Source organism: Branchiostoma floridae, chromosome 3 (genome assembly GCF_000003815.2).
Source record: "Branchiostoma floridae strain S238N-H82 chromosome 3, Bfl_VNyyK, whole genome shotgun sequence".
Lineage (NCBI taxonomy): Eukaryota > Metazoa > Chordata > Leptocardii > Amphioxiformes > Branchiostomatidae > Branchiostoma > Branchiostoma floridae.
Genome location: NC_049981.1, coordinates 5,026,281 through 5,041,940, shown reverse-complemented (window position 1 = coordinate 5,041,940; position 15,660 = coordinate 5,026,281). Strand labels below are relative to the sequence as shown.

Below are 15,660 nucleotides of genomic sequence, written 5' to 3'. Positions count from 1 at the left end.
TTAGCAAAAAGAGGTCCCCCGTGCATGAAAAGGTAAAATAGACCAGTTTAAAAACACTTCCGCTAAAAAATGAAATTTTGAATCATTAACCGTCCAAAACTGAATGTGACACCCTCCCCTCCATGCAATAATGGACTCTTCCTCTGATACCCCTATGTAAAGTGCAGTCCAAAAATAAATTCGCTAAAATAGGACTTTGACATAATTACCAAAGTCTAAAATTGGATTTTAAAAAATGCGCCCTGTGTAAGAATTGACTCTTCCAGCACACCCCATGTAAAATTGTAAAGTTGACCAGTCCAAAAATACTCCCACCGAAAGACTTTACATAATCATCAGTCCAAAGATGAATTTTTAAAAATGCTATGTACCCCTCCGTACAAGAATGGACTCTTCCAGATAACACCAGGCTTGCTGATTGGCTGTCAAACTTCCCTCTGGATATTGATTCAAGCTAAGTTATTGGTTCCCTACTTGATTAAGTTATATGAATATGTCCAGGCATGCATGTGCAATGTGCACGTGCACCCCTCTGGCTATTGCAAAATGATCCTTAAATATATCCATTTTATTATCCATTACGAATACAATATATTTCACCATACCTGTATAACATATATGGCATGGCTGAAATATAACTAACCAACGAACAAATAACTGGAGCGGGCGCCATTCAGTGCAAAGTCATATGACCTTTATACGACGTCAAATGCCCAGCTGCAGCCATAAGACTACCTTTCTCTCTTTCCAGTGGAACCTTGTCTGCGACAACAGTTGGAAGGTGAACCTGGCCAAGTCTCTCTGGTTTGCCGGTATCATGGCTGGAGCGGTAGCACGTATTTCTACGTACGGCGGGTTGTGCCCTTAGCTTAAGGGCACAACCCGCCGTACGTGCGATTTGTCCGCAGTTTTTTGGGAGGCCACGTCCGCCACGTATTTTGGAAAACGTGGGGAACGACTGGCAAAAGCAGGGAGGGAGTACGTCAAGAGCAGTTAACACTAATGGAAATCTGTATTGGCGATAATGTAAAAATTAGCAAGTTCAGGGTGTCATAATCTCATCCGTGAACATTCCAGGTCATAAGAACTCGACCCACACAGCAGCCCGCTATCTCAAGTGTCCAAAAGTCTAATTTTTAAACTTTCTGACCAGCGCAATATATTCCACCGGTCAAATCTGCCGCCATCTTGCTTTTTCATGACGTCATTTAGGACTGAGCATTTCAAATTAGGGGTCAGCACAGGCCGACAGGAGAATCCATCATCACCTACACACATACCAAATGTAATTACGATCCAATCCAGAGTTTCTAAAGTTATGCTGACCCCAAATATCCGGAAACACAAACAGACAAACAGACAGAAACATATAGAGACACAAAGACACACCAAAAACTATACCTCCATTTTTCATGGAGGTAACTATAAATAGATATTGTAATTTAGAGATACAACCATATATATAATAGTTATACGTTACTGATTTTGTTCTGTCCCAGATGGGGCCGCAGACCAGTGCTGCTCGCATCCCTCGTTGTTGACTATGTGTCCGGGATAGCGTGTGCTTTCTCCCCTAACTACACCTTCTTCATGGCCATTCGGTTCATCATATCAGCTAGCAACACCGTCAGCACTCTGGCTCTGTATGTCATGGGTAAGTAAGCCTGTTTTACAACTTGCACCATTCTGTCCAAAAAATTATTTTCTTTTCCTTATTGAAATATGATGAAACTGCTAAGGCCCGGGTTCGATTCACGATGGTCTAAAAGCACCTGAAAAATCCCCACTTGTGGGACATGAATATTAATTAAAACAAGCCGTCAATCAGCTTAGTCATCACAGTTTGCTGTCTCTGATTGGCCAAGACAATTACGGGCGGTCCTTAGAAATGTTGTCTTTCCGCGAGGGAACTTTAATTTTCCGCCAGATCGTCCCTTTTCATATGCGCTTTTGACTCCCTCCCTCATTGTTGTCTTATTAGCGCCTTTTAAGAATAGCAGGCAGGCAGGGAGAATAGCCCGCGCTTTCGCCATTCTCTCAATTTCCGCTGTCGAAACAACATCGTATTTTTTTCGTGTCCATTCCGCTGTGCTTGTGATAAAAATGCCTAAAGCGAAGTCCGGAAAGAAGAACCAGTCGGCGCCCGCCGGGCTCAACAACGTCAGCATTCCCGGCCCGAGCTGCCCCTTGGTCCCGCGAACGAGGGGACCACAGGCGTCCCGGGACCCGCGGAACGACGGACGGTTCTGGCGTCCGGCGAGGGTTTCGAGACGACTCGGCACCTGAGACAACTCGGCCCTAGTCGGCAACATACTTACTCGGCACATAACTTTTATATTTTGCACTCGAAGAATGATAATCCTATCATTCCGGCAGCATAAGAAGTGACATAAGAATGTACAAATCAATCTCACCCCACGAGGTAACGTTTTGGATACAAATTTTTAGGATACAAGATCCCCAAAACATGTTGCGGGCCGCGCCGGCGACGCCATTTTTTAGTTGTTATATCGGCGTTCTTTCACGATGTCACTCTACTTCTCTTCTATATCACCGTGTTTGCAAGTTAGTACAAATGAAAATAGATGTAATAAGCAGTTCAATATATTTTGTTGGTCATAAATTACAACTGTTTGTAGGTTTTAAAAATGCGTTGAGATGACCGATCTGATATAGACAGAGCCTCGGCCGTTCAAAGTTAACGTACCTTGAAGTGACGTTCAGAGCCTCAAAATGTCCGTAAAATTGTGCCGACTGTATGACTTACAAGTTATTGCAGTGAGAGAAATGTTTTGCAGTTAAACATCTTGCATTTCTCACAAACCTTCACAATTTTATGTCATATTCTTGGTGCCAAGTTTTCCCACTTGGCTAGGTGCCGAGTCGTCCCAGGTGCCGAGTTGTCCTGATACCTCCGGCGAGTACCGCTGTCAAGCTGTACTTCACGCCGGTGTACAGGCAATGGCTGGACAGTCTCCCAGACTCCTACAAGCCGGAGTACGGGATGGAGAGGCTAGACGCTAAGGTGACTTTAATGTTTCACTTTACATTTAAACTAAGACTAATACGAGTAGGTTTGTGCAATCTTGCTGGCACGGTTAGCTGGCACGGCGTACCCACGCCGATCACAAATTGGCACTGCTTGTAAGGGGTGGGGGTGCAATGACTCGTTGTACAAAACCGTGCGTTTCCGATTTCTATCTGTACTTTGATTGAGATATAAAATCTTGGAATGGTATCCGGTAATATTATGGATACGTTGTGGGTTGAAGCCTATCCTTATGATGCAGTATAGAAATTGGATCATCATATTTACCCCTAATTGGAATAGCCCCGTCCATGCGCGCACATAAACGCCAAGACGTCAAGAACTTGAACAAGCTAAGTAATTCTTGAAACCTTGTTTACATAATCAATAATCATGTAATATTTCTACAGATCGAGGAGTCCGTGGGCAACAGTCTGCTTGTGGCCGGGCCGCTTGTGGACTTCTACCTGTCCAAAATTGGCGGGGAGGTCGCGACCCGGTTACGGCGGAACAACGGCACGGGCATCGCTACCTTCGAGCGGGACGTGCCGCCAACCGTCTTCTCCCCCCTCATGCTGCTGATCAAGCGCTACGGTGGGAAAGTGGACATGGCCGGCTCAAGCACGTCCCGGAGCGGCATGTACGGGACTGTTGAGATCAACGTGGACAGCTTCGAGGTGCTGCGGAGCATCTTCAGCGGGGCCCGCAGTGACGGAAGAACGTTCCTGGTCAAAATGCACTTTGACCGGGAACGTACACCTGAGGTGAGAACTACTATAATAATACAATTAAACTATATTATAGCAACTTGATTATAGCATTCCTTTTTCTTTTCACCTCCCCTCTTCATACCAATATCTAAAGCGTACTTGAAGTTGATACATTTGTAATGTCTCCCCTGACTGTAGAATTAAATGCTACCTTGAGAATAATTGTTTACAATGTTTGCAACATTGCAATTTTTCTGTCCATAGGACCGAGTCATCAGCCACTACAGGGGGAAAAGTGTGGTGGTGGCGACCACAGCCCGACCATTCCGGCTCCACTACAGCAGCAGCAGAGGGAGGCTAACAGTGACGTTCTTCAGACAGAAGTACGACCGCAATGGCCTCGCAGAGGACACTATGCTGCGGGCAGCACAGGACATGCCTCCTACGGAGTGACAGACAGCAAAACATAGGATTGGCAGATAAACAATTGATGATATCCAACGAAATGTTATCGTCAATCCTGTATTACAGTGTGTAAAGGAGACAATTAGTGACAACGAATCCTGACTTGTACACGATAGATGCCTCTCTGCATTAAATTCACCAACATTATATCTCTCTTCGAAAAAGGATTCGAACCCAACAACCCAGGATCTAGAGTTAGCTTTTACTAGTTTTAGACTAGAGCAGATGCTTGTTATATTGTTTTTCCATTGTTTAAATCTTTCATGTTACCTGCAATTAGCCCACGGGCAAGAATTTTGCAATAAACTTTATTGTTATATTGAAAGCCTAATTGTATTTTATATTGTTATATTGAAAGCCAGTACTTATCAGTATTTCAGGTGCTATCAATATAGGTAAGGAAACTTGGCAAAAACATCAAGTTTGAAAACTTTATTCTTTTACTGTATTCCACTGTATCACCCCCCTCTGGTGGAGAATCCGAGTAACAGTTGCATTATCCCTTAGTGAATTACAATTCGAAGCCCTCCCCTGCCACTTAAGCTTAAAGCCTCACTAATTAAAGAAAAAAAACAACAAGCCAAATTAACTTAAGTACAAATAATGTATTAATAAAGATAACGTTAACAATTCATGGACAATTTCAAATTCGTATGTAAAGAGCAGTATGCACAAGCAAGGACGTTTAATCTGATTAAGCACAAGCAAAGTACAGTACACTTTCAACGCAAACTGGCCATGAGTAGGTCTGCTCTTTTAATTGTTCTTCTAATTAGTGACAGTTTGTACAAAAGTTGGATCCCATTTCACTTAAACCACAGTGGGTCTCACCAGATGATGGTTATCACTCAAAACTGTACCACAGTAAATACTAATGTACTAAATACACGTATATAAATCTCCAACTACTGTCATTCAATCTTGTTAACTATAACTATATATCATACAATCAGATCCCATATGTACAATCGCATTGAGCCACATGTGCTGGGTAGGTCAATAACTGTTGGAACCAGAGTACAATTTAACACATCAGACTGAGTCATATTTCAGGTAAAATGGCTATAGCAGACAATTCCACATAACAGGGTTTCAACGTGACGTATGAAAATTTGCCACATTAGTGTTACATGTTTTTGGCAAAAGCCACAACTTAGTCGCACTATGCCAAAACATGCCACGGTGACAGATAAGTGCACATTTAATACTGATACTGGATATTGGAGAACTCTTGTACACAACCAAGATAAACTTAATGTGCTTACGTTTTGGTGTCTATCAGACACCTTCCTTCAAGCTTTTAACTGGAGTCCTGCTTCTCGTTGCTATATATAGCCAGCTTTTGCAGTGAGTGTAGTTTTGGGTTTGACAGCAGTGGTTATCCCATGTTTGCAGAACACCAGCAGTTCAGTAACTCCCTTGATGTATGGAATAGTCAGCATACCATGGACTTTTCCTGTTGTTTGCTACTCCTTTCTTTCTGTTTTGGTCTCTTCCTCTGTCGTTCCACTTTGTTTAAAGCCCATTGAGGGTAGCCGCAGTGTGTGAGGGCCCTTTTGACATGTTGTCTCTCTAGTTATTTATCCTGTTCTTCGGTGATGACTGTGTTACAGTAGTACAGTAAGGTGTGGATGACTCCTAAGTTCTGGTGCAGAGGGTGATGAGACTGAAAGTTGAGGTACTGGTCCGTCCCCCTTACGTACTAGAAGGGTGTTGAGAAAAGGTAGTATACCCTCCTACTCCTCTTCATACGTAACCTTGATGCTATCAGTGGGCTCGGTCTGGTTGAGGTGGTCTGTGCACACTTGTTGGACTCCTCTCTTCACTGCTTCCATCACGTCAGGCTACAGGTGACAGGAGCTGTGGTGATGGCTTGTTGCTCCAGTCGAAACGTAAGCACAGTAAGTTTATCCTGGTTGTGTACAGGAATTCTCCTATATCCTGTACAAGTATTTTACCAACCTAATGAAATTATTTTTGGATCTACTGATACTGTCTGCTACACTCTATACCTTTAAGTAACTCATGCTATTCAACACAAAACATATCATTACCATGACGTTAGTCAATGAACCAAGTACTGTGACCGCTAAAGTAGCTCAATAACTACAGAAATACTAATTTGTATAAACTTATAGAGGCCACTTTGACTGTTAATGTCAAAGGCAAAAAATTAAAGTATCAGACAACTTTCCTTACTTGATAAAGAAACGGTCGGAAATGGAGCTTGTTTTTTTTTACAACAGACTGGTAAGAAATTATACAATCCTAAAGTGAGACTTTTTCAGTATCATCACACACGACACATCTGTTTTCTCTGCAAAAACAACGTATGCTCAAAACAAAAATTACACTATTTGTGGGGAGAGGTCACTGACAATGTAAAATTACAATTGTGTGCTATTGTGGATGTATAAATTATCTTCTTTTCAAACCTAAAGTGTTGCTGAGCAGTCATATACTGGTATCCAATTTGAACTGACAATTTTAGAGAAGCCTTCCTGTCTTTTTTCCCTTCATAGTAATTACTATGATCTAACTTAGGTAAAAATCATTACTTACTAGTATAGTATGTGACACAATCTGTTTAGAAATACTGACCCTCATATTACAAGTTTCAATAAAGGTGCAGACACGTGTTAGCCACAGTCTTCAACCTACTGCCTACTGATGTAACTAGTGAAAATTGACAAAAGGTTTACTTAAACTACTTAACGATAAAAAGTGCTTTAAAAAAAGCTGGCACCTTGCCATGGTTCGGATGTAACAAAAATATCTAAATGACAAAGAATAAGGCAAGTGCTTCAGAAGCAGGCCAGGTTTGGATGTAAGAAAATTATTCAAAAAGAAAAGAAAATACACCATTTTGCATTTTACATGTATGGCATAGCCTCAATGTAGTGGATGGTTAAAAAGAAAAAAATCCCCAAAGCCGGGTTTTGATGATGTAGCTGAGAGATTAAAGCACTGTATATATTAAATAGATGTTTGAAAAGAAAAAGAAACATCAAATCATCTGGCTTCAACACACCTTGCCGCTTGCAGCAAGGCAAGGTGCAAAAATGATTCTGCCAAAGAGGAATGTTTTTGTCCAAGTATTTTTGTGCCATGTGCACCAGACAGTGCGAGAACACTAAAAGTGTATTTTTGTAAACTGTAAATCTACCATGTATTGAATTTCTAACACTGATGTGTCACGAAAGACAACAAGATTTGGTGTATCACTTGTGTTAGAATTTGGTTCATTTCAATTTTTCAACTTTCTGTTTGGTAACTTGTTCTCTGTCAGAGTATTAGAAATTTGTCTCTCAAAATATGAGAAATAGCATTTCTGAGGGTTAAGAAGTGGAAAATTTCCCAAGACCCCACAGGATTACTCAGTGTTCAATCAGCAAAAAGATAGATAACACAAAGAAATCAATACAATTTTCAGATGTTGGACATTACAAGTAAAACTGTTCAGATGAACTTTCTTGGTTGAATTTTAACTTTACCATTTTGTGGATACTGTGGATGTATCTCCAGTACAAACTTATTTTCAAGATCACAGCAGTTAAAAAGTTACAAAAGTTACTGGGCATGTAACAAACAAACCCAACTTCAATCTACATGCTCCCTGTGCTTTCATATTGGTATCTTGGTGCAGGGTGTGCTGTGCACTTTTCACGTCTGATGTGACTTCATTCCGAGGTTTTACCTGTAGCGACAAAGAAAACAGTGGAGGCACACTTGCCTCCTCTACACAAGCTGGCCACTGTTGTGGCCATACAAAACAAAACAAAAAAACTGCCAGCTGTAATATGATTAAATACCACAACAATTGCACCCCATTCTCCTAAATATGTCTTACTTTTATCTTTATCACATATTAACAATGATCCTACTCACAGAATTCAGTGAAAGTTATATTGTCTTACATCATTCTCCAACATATTACGCAATAATCTTAGTAAAGTTAGTTACCTTCTCCTACTTTATGAACTAAGACTGAAGTGCAAACATCAGATCAGAACGCAGTGCTCTGATGTTACCTGTTGTACGCATCCCTCGCTTCCTCAACTCAGCAACGATCTCATTCCTGTTCATCTTACTTACATCGAGGTTTGACCTTCCATTAAAATTAAAAAAAATATTCCCGGCATGGGAAACACAAGTTTACAGTCTCCTAAAAAGAAAAAAAAAACTTAAACAAAAACTGCGTAAGGAATTAGCGTCTAAGATTTTTATGAAGTCAAAACCCGTCAAAGATGAACTTTGAAAAGCGAATCAGAAACAAGACTTCGAAGACCTCATACCTTCATGAAATATTCTGATTATGCAAATGACTTTCATATCTGCATGATTTATGCTTGGTTATGTATCTGCTAGTCTTATGGTACGTGTATTTGAGTCCTATAATGGAAAACACTGTAAATATAAATTTTCCTCATTACATATGCAAATTTCAATTTTTCATGGAAATGATAACCTGACACTCCCCCCGTCTCAAGCACAAGAGCTAGTTTCCGCCGACAAGCGAAGCATGGTGGGAATGGTGATCTGGATCCCCTACGCCCTGGCCTACGTGCTTCTGCCCGGGATCGCCTACTTCGTCCGGACCTGGATGTGGCTACAGATCGCCATCACCATGCCTTTCCTCTTCTTCATTTCATTCTGGTGGTAAGTTTTAGCTTCGTTCTTCTTCTTCCTTCATCTTCCTCTCGATCTTGGTCTCTGGTTTTGTTTCTACAACATTGAGTGACACTACTGAAGAACTAATGAGGAACATATAGCCATCACCGTGGTTGTACATGTTATAGTAAAAGTGGCTTCAATGTGGTAGTCGTAAGTTTTTGGCGACGCCTCAGGGGCTAGCCTAATAGTATAGTGTGCGACCGTTTGACAAGAATTCCCAAAATCCCGCAAGCATGTCAGGAATTTTTCCACGCCTGCGTAGTTGCATCATCCCTTTAGAGGGGAATAACTTGGGAATGGGTTGACGGATCATCATAATATTTAGAATATAGATAGATTCAGAGATGCCTAACACAATAACATAAATGTAAATGCTGATCATGCAAATATGGGGCTAATTTGCATAATTAATGAGGACAGTTTATAAATACACTGCATTTCCTGTTAAAATGCTCAAAAATATGCCATATGTACTTCAAAAAGACAGAAATATTATGCTTACTGTTAAGTATATATCCAATTGGCTAAAATTCCCGAAATTCTACAGCAATTCGTCCGCGCGTGCGCAATTGCACCATACTTTTGGAAGGGAATAACTCGGGAAGGGGTTGACTGATCATCGTGATTTTTGATATGTAGATAACTTCGGAGATGCCTTCCATAAATAAGGGATATTAATGCAGACCCCGAGCTAATTTGCATAATTAACGAGCACAGTTTATTAAGCCACAGTATTTCATTACTACTAGGACACGTTAACATGACATATGTAACTAGAAAGGAGATAAATACAGATATACATCAATCATGCAAATTGTTACCTAATTTGCATAATTAATGAGAAATTGTTATTATAGTGTTACATGACGAAATTCCATTATTCCGACATTTGGCAGCAACATGTACGTTAAGTTGAACATGCAGACGTAAGAAGGGCAAATCAGGGTCTCATTTACATAATGTTTGAGAGAATGCATGCTACAATAGATTTCTTGGCTAAGACTTTCATACTTTTAACACATTGTTATTCAGGTAGAGGAGATGATCATTTTCATACATACAGCCAGGCGAAAGGATAGAACACAAATACAACACACGTACAACAACAATCATTAATACTTATAAACAATAAAACCGTCGCCATGGCAATATTTTTAATTGCCACACTTTTTAGCAGTTGTTAACCTGGTACGTTATGCCAGTTTACCGAACTAGTGTCATTTTATGCACCTAACTTCTTGAATGCAGAAATAAAAGACATGTTGGCTGTGATACGATGTTTTGTCGCTTCAAATCTAGGTAGTACGTTTGTGATGTCTACTTTGAAAATATAGATTTCATGTTGTTTCTACTTTTATACCCATCTTGTTTTCCCCCTGTCGCATTAAATATGGAGTCTGCAAAGGTTGTCATCCATAAAATATCATTGCTGTGGCCTGTTAACAGAATTTTTATCAGGCAGTGACTACTTTTAATGGTAAACACGCGTACTTCCAAATTTTCGATGGCTATCAGTTCATCTTGTTCACGGAGTTCTCGCGAGAGTTGTGAGAACTAGGTCGAGACTTGCGTGGATCTTCTGCCCCCTCACCCCACCTCCCTTACTGTTAGCCTGTGTTCACACAATCTCTCGCTGGCTGGGGTTAATGACCACCCTAGGGCGGTGGCAATACTATAGGGCCGGCCGCTAGGAGCGCGATTTTAGTCAGGCTACCTTGCTGTGGCCCAATGTTAATGTTATTTTAATGCATTTACATACATTTTTGGTGACGCCCCAGGCTGATGCCCGAGTCCCCGCGATGGCTGATCTCCCGGAATCGCCACAAAGAGGCGGCAGCCGTCGTTCGGAAGGCCGCAGAGATTACGAAAGTCACTATACCTGATGAGGTATTCCACAACACTATCCCGCTTCATCAGGTAACTGAACTTTATTGGTTTCTCATAATGTCTCTTTTTTGCAAGTAATTGTGGTAGAATTGCGCCCCCAGGCGGAATTGTGGGGAATTTCACCACCCTTCCCAAACTGCACTGCGGCTTCGGGTGGTGGAGAGGACCTCGCTGACCAAAATACTCGAAAATGTCTGCTTTTACATTATTTCTCGTCATGATCGGAAGCAATTAAAATATTCCGCTTGCTCACATATCATATTGGCATGAACAATTGCAATTAGAGTGGAATTTGTTATCACCAAGTACAGTAGGGGCATCTTCTCTGGGTAGCTTTAAAGAACGCTTGCAGATAGATGTGCAAAAGTTAGGTGTGACGGGTCGTTCGGTGTAATATAACCAGCTGCCGCTGCGCCGTGCGTGCCTGCGAAGATGTTATGGTACGCCGAACGGCGGTTATACCGGCTATATCGATACAGATACAGAAATGATAGCTTTTCTTAGCAGTCATCAGCACTAGCAAAAACTAGCAATGAACAACCGTCCAGAGAGGAAGTAAGACAAAAAAATTAGTCAATGTAAAAGTTGGTAGGATGATATCAGAGAATGGACGGACGCAGTGTTAAGGGAAACAGTAAGAAAAACAAAAACGAAAAGTGTGGAAAGACTTGTTACCATTTTTTTTTTTTTTTGGTGGTGCTTCTCATCTTTACTTGTGTGTCCTTTGTCTCTAAGACGGATGAAAAGGCTAAGAAGAAAGAGAAGCTCTACACATTTGTTGACCTGTTCAGGACCCCGAATCTTCGGAAGTGGACTGTCAACATCTTCTTCAACTGGTCAGTGAAACAAATGATAGTTGCTTATAATTGTTTTGTTAATCATGAGTACTGGGGAGACGTTTCACTACCAAATCACATCAATATGCTACATGCACATATGATTTATCTATCGGTAATCTTTGGCTTAAACATACCATTTCTCACATGTAGATTTTCTGAGGATAATCAGTATACATGAAAAATATTTGACATCAGTTGCGTGCCTATATTGTTTCCCAAATGCTGTTATTTCTACCAACCTGTTGCAATTTGTCTTGTGGGTTTTTGGGCTTAATGTCTTGTTGTAAAGGTTTTTTTTTCCTGTTTAACTGTGCTTAAAAAAAAAACTCTGCTCCCCTGGCGTCTTGTGTGGCGTAACTGGTAGAGCGTTGGGCTCGGAATCTACAGGTCACGAGTTCGATAGCCGCCGTGCCCCGACGTTGTGCCCTTGGCAAAGGCTACACGACCTTCCCCACTTCACCCAGGTGTAAAAATTGGTACCTGACTTCGGTCGGGAAGGTAAAAGAAAGAAAAAAATACCTTTACCTTCCGTCTCTACTGTGTATGTAGCACTGTTGATATAAGCTACTAACTTGAGTGCAGTGCCACATTGTCCTCATCTGTCCAAAAGCAAATATAATTCTTAAAAAACTGTGCGTAGATGAAAATCCACCCACCGCGCATGCGTCTTATTGTGACCTTTCACCTTCAATGCAGGATCGTCAACACCCTGGTGTATTATGGGATATCCCTCAACACGGCCGCCCTGAGCGGGAACATGTACCTGAACTTCGCCATTTCCGGTTTCGTCGAAATTCCAGCATACATACTATCCATCTTCATCCTGAATAGGTATGATGTAACGGTGTTTGCAAGTAAATTCAATCTCTACAACTGGATAAAAGAACGGAGATTTACTTCCGGGCGTTTCCAGCGACAGCAATCATTCTTCTTCAGCATCCCTAGAAGGCTGGTTACGCGGAAGAAGAGTGAAAGTTAGCAATATCTTGTGACGCTTAAGAAAAGTGATGGATGTCCGGAAGTAAATGTCGTTTTTGTCAAGTTGTAGACATTGAATTGTACTTGAATATTGTCAACCTGGAGAAGAAAGAATCGGTGAACGGTTAACGTGGCAACTCAGCTTTATCCTTGTTTCTATCCAATTGCTTCTGTCCGTTGCAGGTTCGGAAGACGCTGGCCCTTATGCTTGATGCTTCTGTTTGGAGGCGTCGCCTGTATCGTGGCCTTCTTCATTCCCAAACGTAAGTACGTCCTCCAACTCACACAGCACCCCCATTACTGGGTGGGCACCGGAACAGAAAATTCAGGTACAGGTGCGGTTCAGGTCCAGAGAATCAGGTCCAGATCCGGAGCTGAACGTGGACCTAATTAACTGTAAAAACTTATAAATGGGCAATACTCAAAACAATGGTCCATTTTGCTATAAAGGATTCTGTTTGGTAGAGTATCCGACGTCCATTGGCGTTTCAAAATTCCACCTTCATGTAACTGCCTTTGTTTCAGACCACTTTGTTTGACCGTAGAATGTTTATAACAATACAACTATCAACTCTCCTCTACTTCACTCTTGCTCTTTTCTTGGACCTGCAAGCCCAGAACACGTCAACGTCTGCCGATATAATATGTTGATTTTCAAATTGTTCCAACATCCGGTCCACTAAATTTTTTTCAGGTCCGTTTTTTGCTGGACCGGTCCAACAAGAAAGAACGATTTTGTAGCAAAAGATAGTCATAACAGAATACCTCGTACGACAACGATACAAGGTCTTACATAGCCTATCCTCTGGCAAACATACCTGGCCGCCAATCTTGAGAACACTTTCGCAAACTGTGATGAGAAGCGGTCTGGAGGGACCGAGAAATATGGAAGTGAATACTCTTTCCCAAACATTTCTAAATGATGTAACACATGTCTTCAATTGGATTAAAATCTTTCTGCTGTTCCCACAAAGAAGCGCCCTCTATCGATTCCCTTCTAAAGTGTGCTTTCAATGGACATGTCAATCCTTATCTCATGAATGCATGTATTTCACAGACCTCGGCTGGATGACCACAACCCTGGCCATGACCGGCAAGTTCTGCATCACCGCTTCTTTCGCTGTTGTGTACGTCTTCTCGGCGGAGATCTTCCCTACTGTTGTCAGGTATGCTATCATATATCATGTAAATATTAATTTGTTCTTTAACAGATAAATAAAAATGGCCTCACAATAACTTTCAACTGAATCACCCAGTCCTCTTTACCTTTGTCCAATTGCTCTGGACACGTGACTGGATGTATATGTGACGTTAGCAATGGGTCAAAGTTTGTTAGATATCAATGTCACCCCCCGTCCCGACTGAGAAAAAAGGTTGTTGCGCCCTGTTGTAGATGGCATACTTTGCAGCTTTGTTGTTCCATAGCGTGATTGCCAACTTATTTTCTGGCATTTCCTGTATAAAGTAGAGGTTCGGAGCTGACATCCTGTCATGTCGATATTGTGCCCTCGTAAAAAGCACTTCACTTGTCTTATCCCACCAATGTGTGTGCCTAACTTCGGCTGGGGTGATCAAATGCCGTGGGAGGAGAGAAAAGGGCTCCGCCTCCCGATATCGTGCCCTAGACACTGCAGTGGATAACAACCCACTGCCTTTACGGCCTCAAAAGGGCTATGGGATCACCTTTACCTTCTGTCTGTCCTTTGTTAAAATGTTTTTGTCCGCTGTTGTTATCAACTTTGAGTGCAGTGCCACATCGTCTCAATTGTGAATGAAAAACGATAATCAGTTGTAGTTGTTGTTGTGTCATTATGAGTGCCCGAAATCAAACCAAACTTTTCACTGTTAAAAAAACACACAAAAGACACACTTCCTGCTAAGATCAACGAATCAATCTATAATAGAAAATGTGGGACATTTCATTTTCAACTGTTTTCAAAGAAGAAGTCAAACCCCGCAATATTAATGTAGTTTTAGAATCGTATTCGATATTCTATATGTACACACATTCACTTAATCTTTGTATGTTAGAATTTAGATTATTTACCTGTTTTCAATCACTTCATGTATTTGATTTTGTTCACTTGCAATTAACCACATGGGCATGAATTTGCAATAAAGCCTTTATGTTATTATGAACACAGGCAAATCGGGATCGGTATGTCCTCCATGAGCGCTCGTGTCGGCGGTATGGTCGCGCCATTTATCAACCTGCTGGGCGTCTATTGGACGCCGATGCCTTACGTCATCTTCGGGGGAACTTCGGTCGCCGCCGGACTGCTGGCGCTGCTCCTACCGGAAACCAAGGGGAAGGCACTTCCGGCTACCATCGAGGACGGCGAGAATTTCGGGAAGGAAGACGGTATCGTAAACGAGGAATGATCTGAGCAAAGTTGGGCTAAGACAGGATTTGTGATAATTGTCTTTGGCCCGCAAGTATACAAAAGTAACGGGTTCCGCACTGGTGTTCCAGTGCTGAATCGATGGGTCGAATCGGCCTCAGCACTGGTTTTCCAGTGCTGAACCCAATGCGAGCACTGGATTTCCAGTGCTGAACTTCTCCGAGCGCTGGTTTTCCAGTGCTTAACTGCCGTCAGCACTCGGGTACCAGTGCTGAACTTGCGGTGGAGAGGTGGCGAGCTAGTTCAAAAGTCCTTCAGTACTGGTTACCCAGTGCTGAAACCGCCGTCAGCACCGGAAGCGAGTGCTGATATACAAAAGTAACGGGTTCCGCACTGGATTTACCAGTGCTCGGGAACTTTTCAGCACTGGAAGACCAGTGCTGTAAAAACTTCAGCTCTGGACTTCCAGTGCTGACGTTTATAAAGCACTGGAACGTTCCAGTGCTGAACGTAATATTCGTGTAGCATGACGCAGTTTGTGTGCTATGAATGTGGTCCCCTTCCGAAGAGAAAATGGCGCCGATAAAATGGCAAAACAGTATAAGTCTCGAACCTTTACGTTTCACCTGGCAGTTGTAGTCTAACATTTCCATGTATCTCCATGTATGTAGTTGTAGTCTGATAGTTCCATGTATTCACGAAATGATTTGTTGATTTGGAATTCCATTTTACTTTAT

At 41.8% G+C, this 15,660-nt stretch overlaps 2 protein-coding genes across 2 annotated transcripts in view; both read left to right on the top strand.

Moving 5' to 3' along the window:
- LOC118410875 (organic cation transporter protein-like) overlaps nucleotides 1-15,086 on the top strand; it is a gene marked incomplete in the record, with an annotated part of 63,583 nt that extends 48,497 nt beyond the window's left edge. Inside the window, 4 exon segments of the mRNA XM_035812750.1 lie at nucleotides 12,300-12,434; nucleotides 12,765-12,844; nucleotides 13,639-13,747; nucleotides 14,726-15,086. Coding sequence (XP_035668643.1) covers nucleotides 12,300-12,434; nucleotides 12,765-12,844; nucleotides 13,639-13,747; nucleotides 14,726-14,963 — 562 coding nt within the window.
- On the top strand, nucleotides 1,755-4,528 carry LOC118410885. Its single transcript, XM_035812768.1, has 4 exons — nucleotides 1,755-2,261; nucleotides 2,923-3,025; nucleotides 3,439-3,792; nucleotides 4,003-4,528. The coding sequence occupies exons 1-4, from the start codon at nucleotides 2,104-2,106 to the stop codon at nucleotides 4,189-4,191; spliced, it is 804 nt and encodes a 267-aa protein (XP_035668661.1). The 5' UTR covers nucleotides 1,755-2,103; the 3' UTR covers nucleotides 4,192-4,528.
- Nucleotides 15,087-15,660: the final 574 nt, after the last annotated feature.

Excerpts from the sequence above, each read along its gene's own strand:
- LOC118410885 (XM_035812768.1), top strand. The coding sequence starts at position 2,104 with ATGCCTAAAGCGAAGTCCGGAAAGAAGAACCAGTCGGCGCCCGCCGGG. Across the intron at positions 3,026-3,438 it reads TGGAGAGGCTAGACGCTAAG|ATCGAGGAGTCCGTGGGCAA; the intron begins GTGACTTTAATG and ends ATATTTCTACAG. Across the intron at positions 3,793-4,002 it reads ACCGGGAACGTACACCTGAG|GACCGAGTCATCAGCCACTA; the intron begins GTGAGAACTACT and ends TTCTGTCCATAG.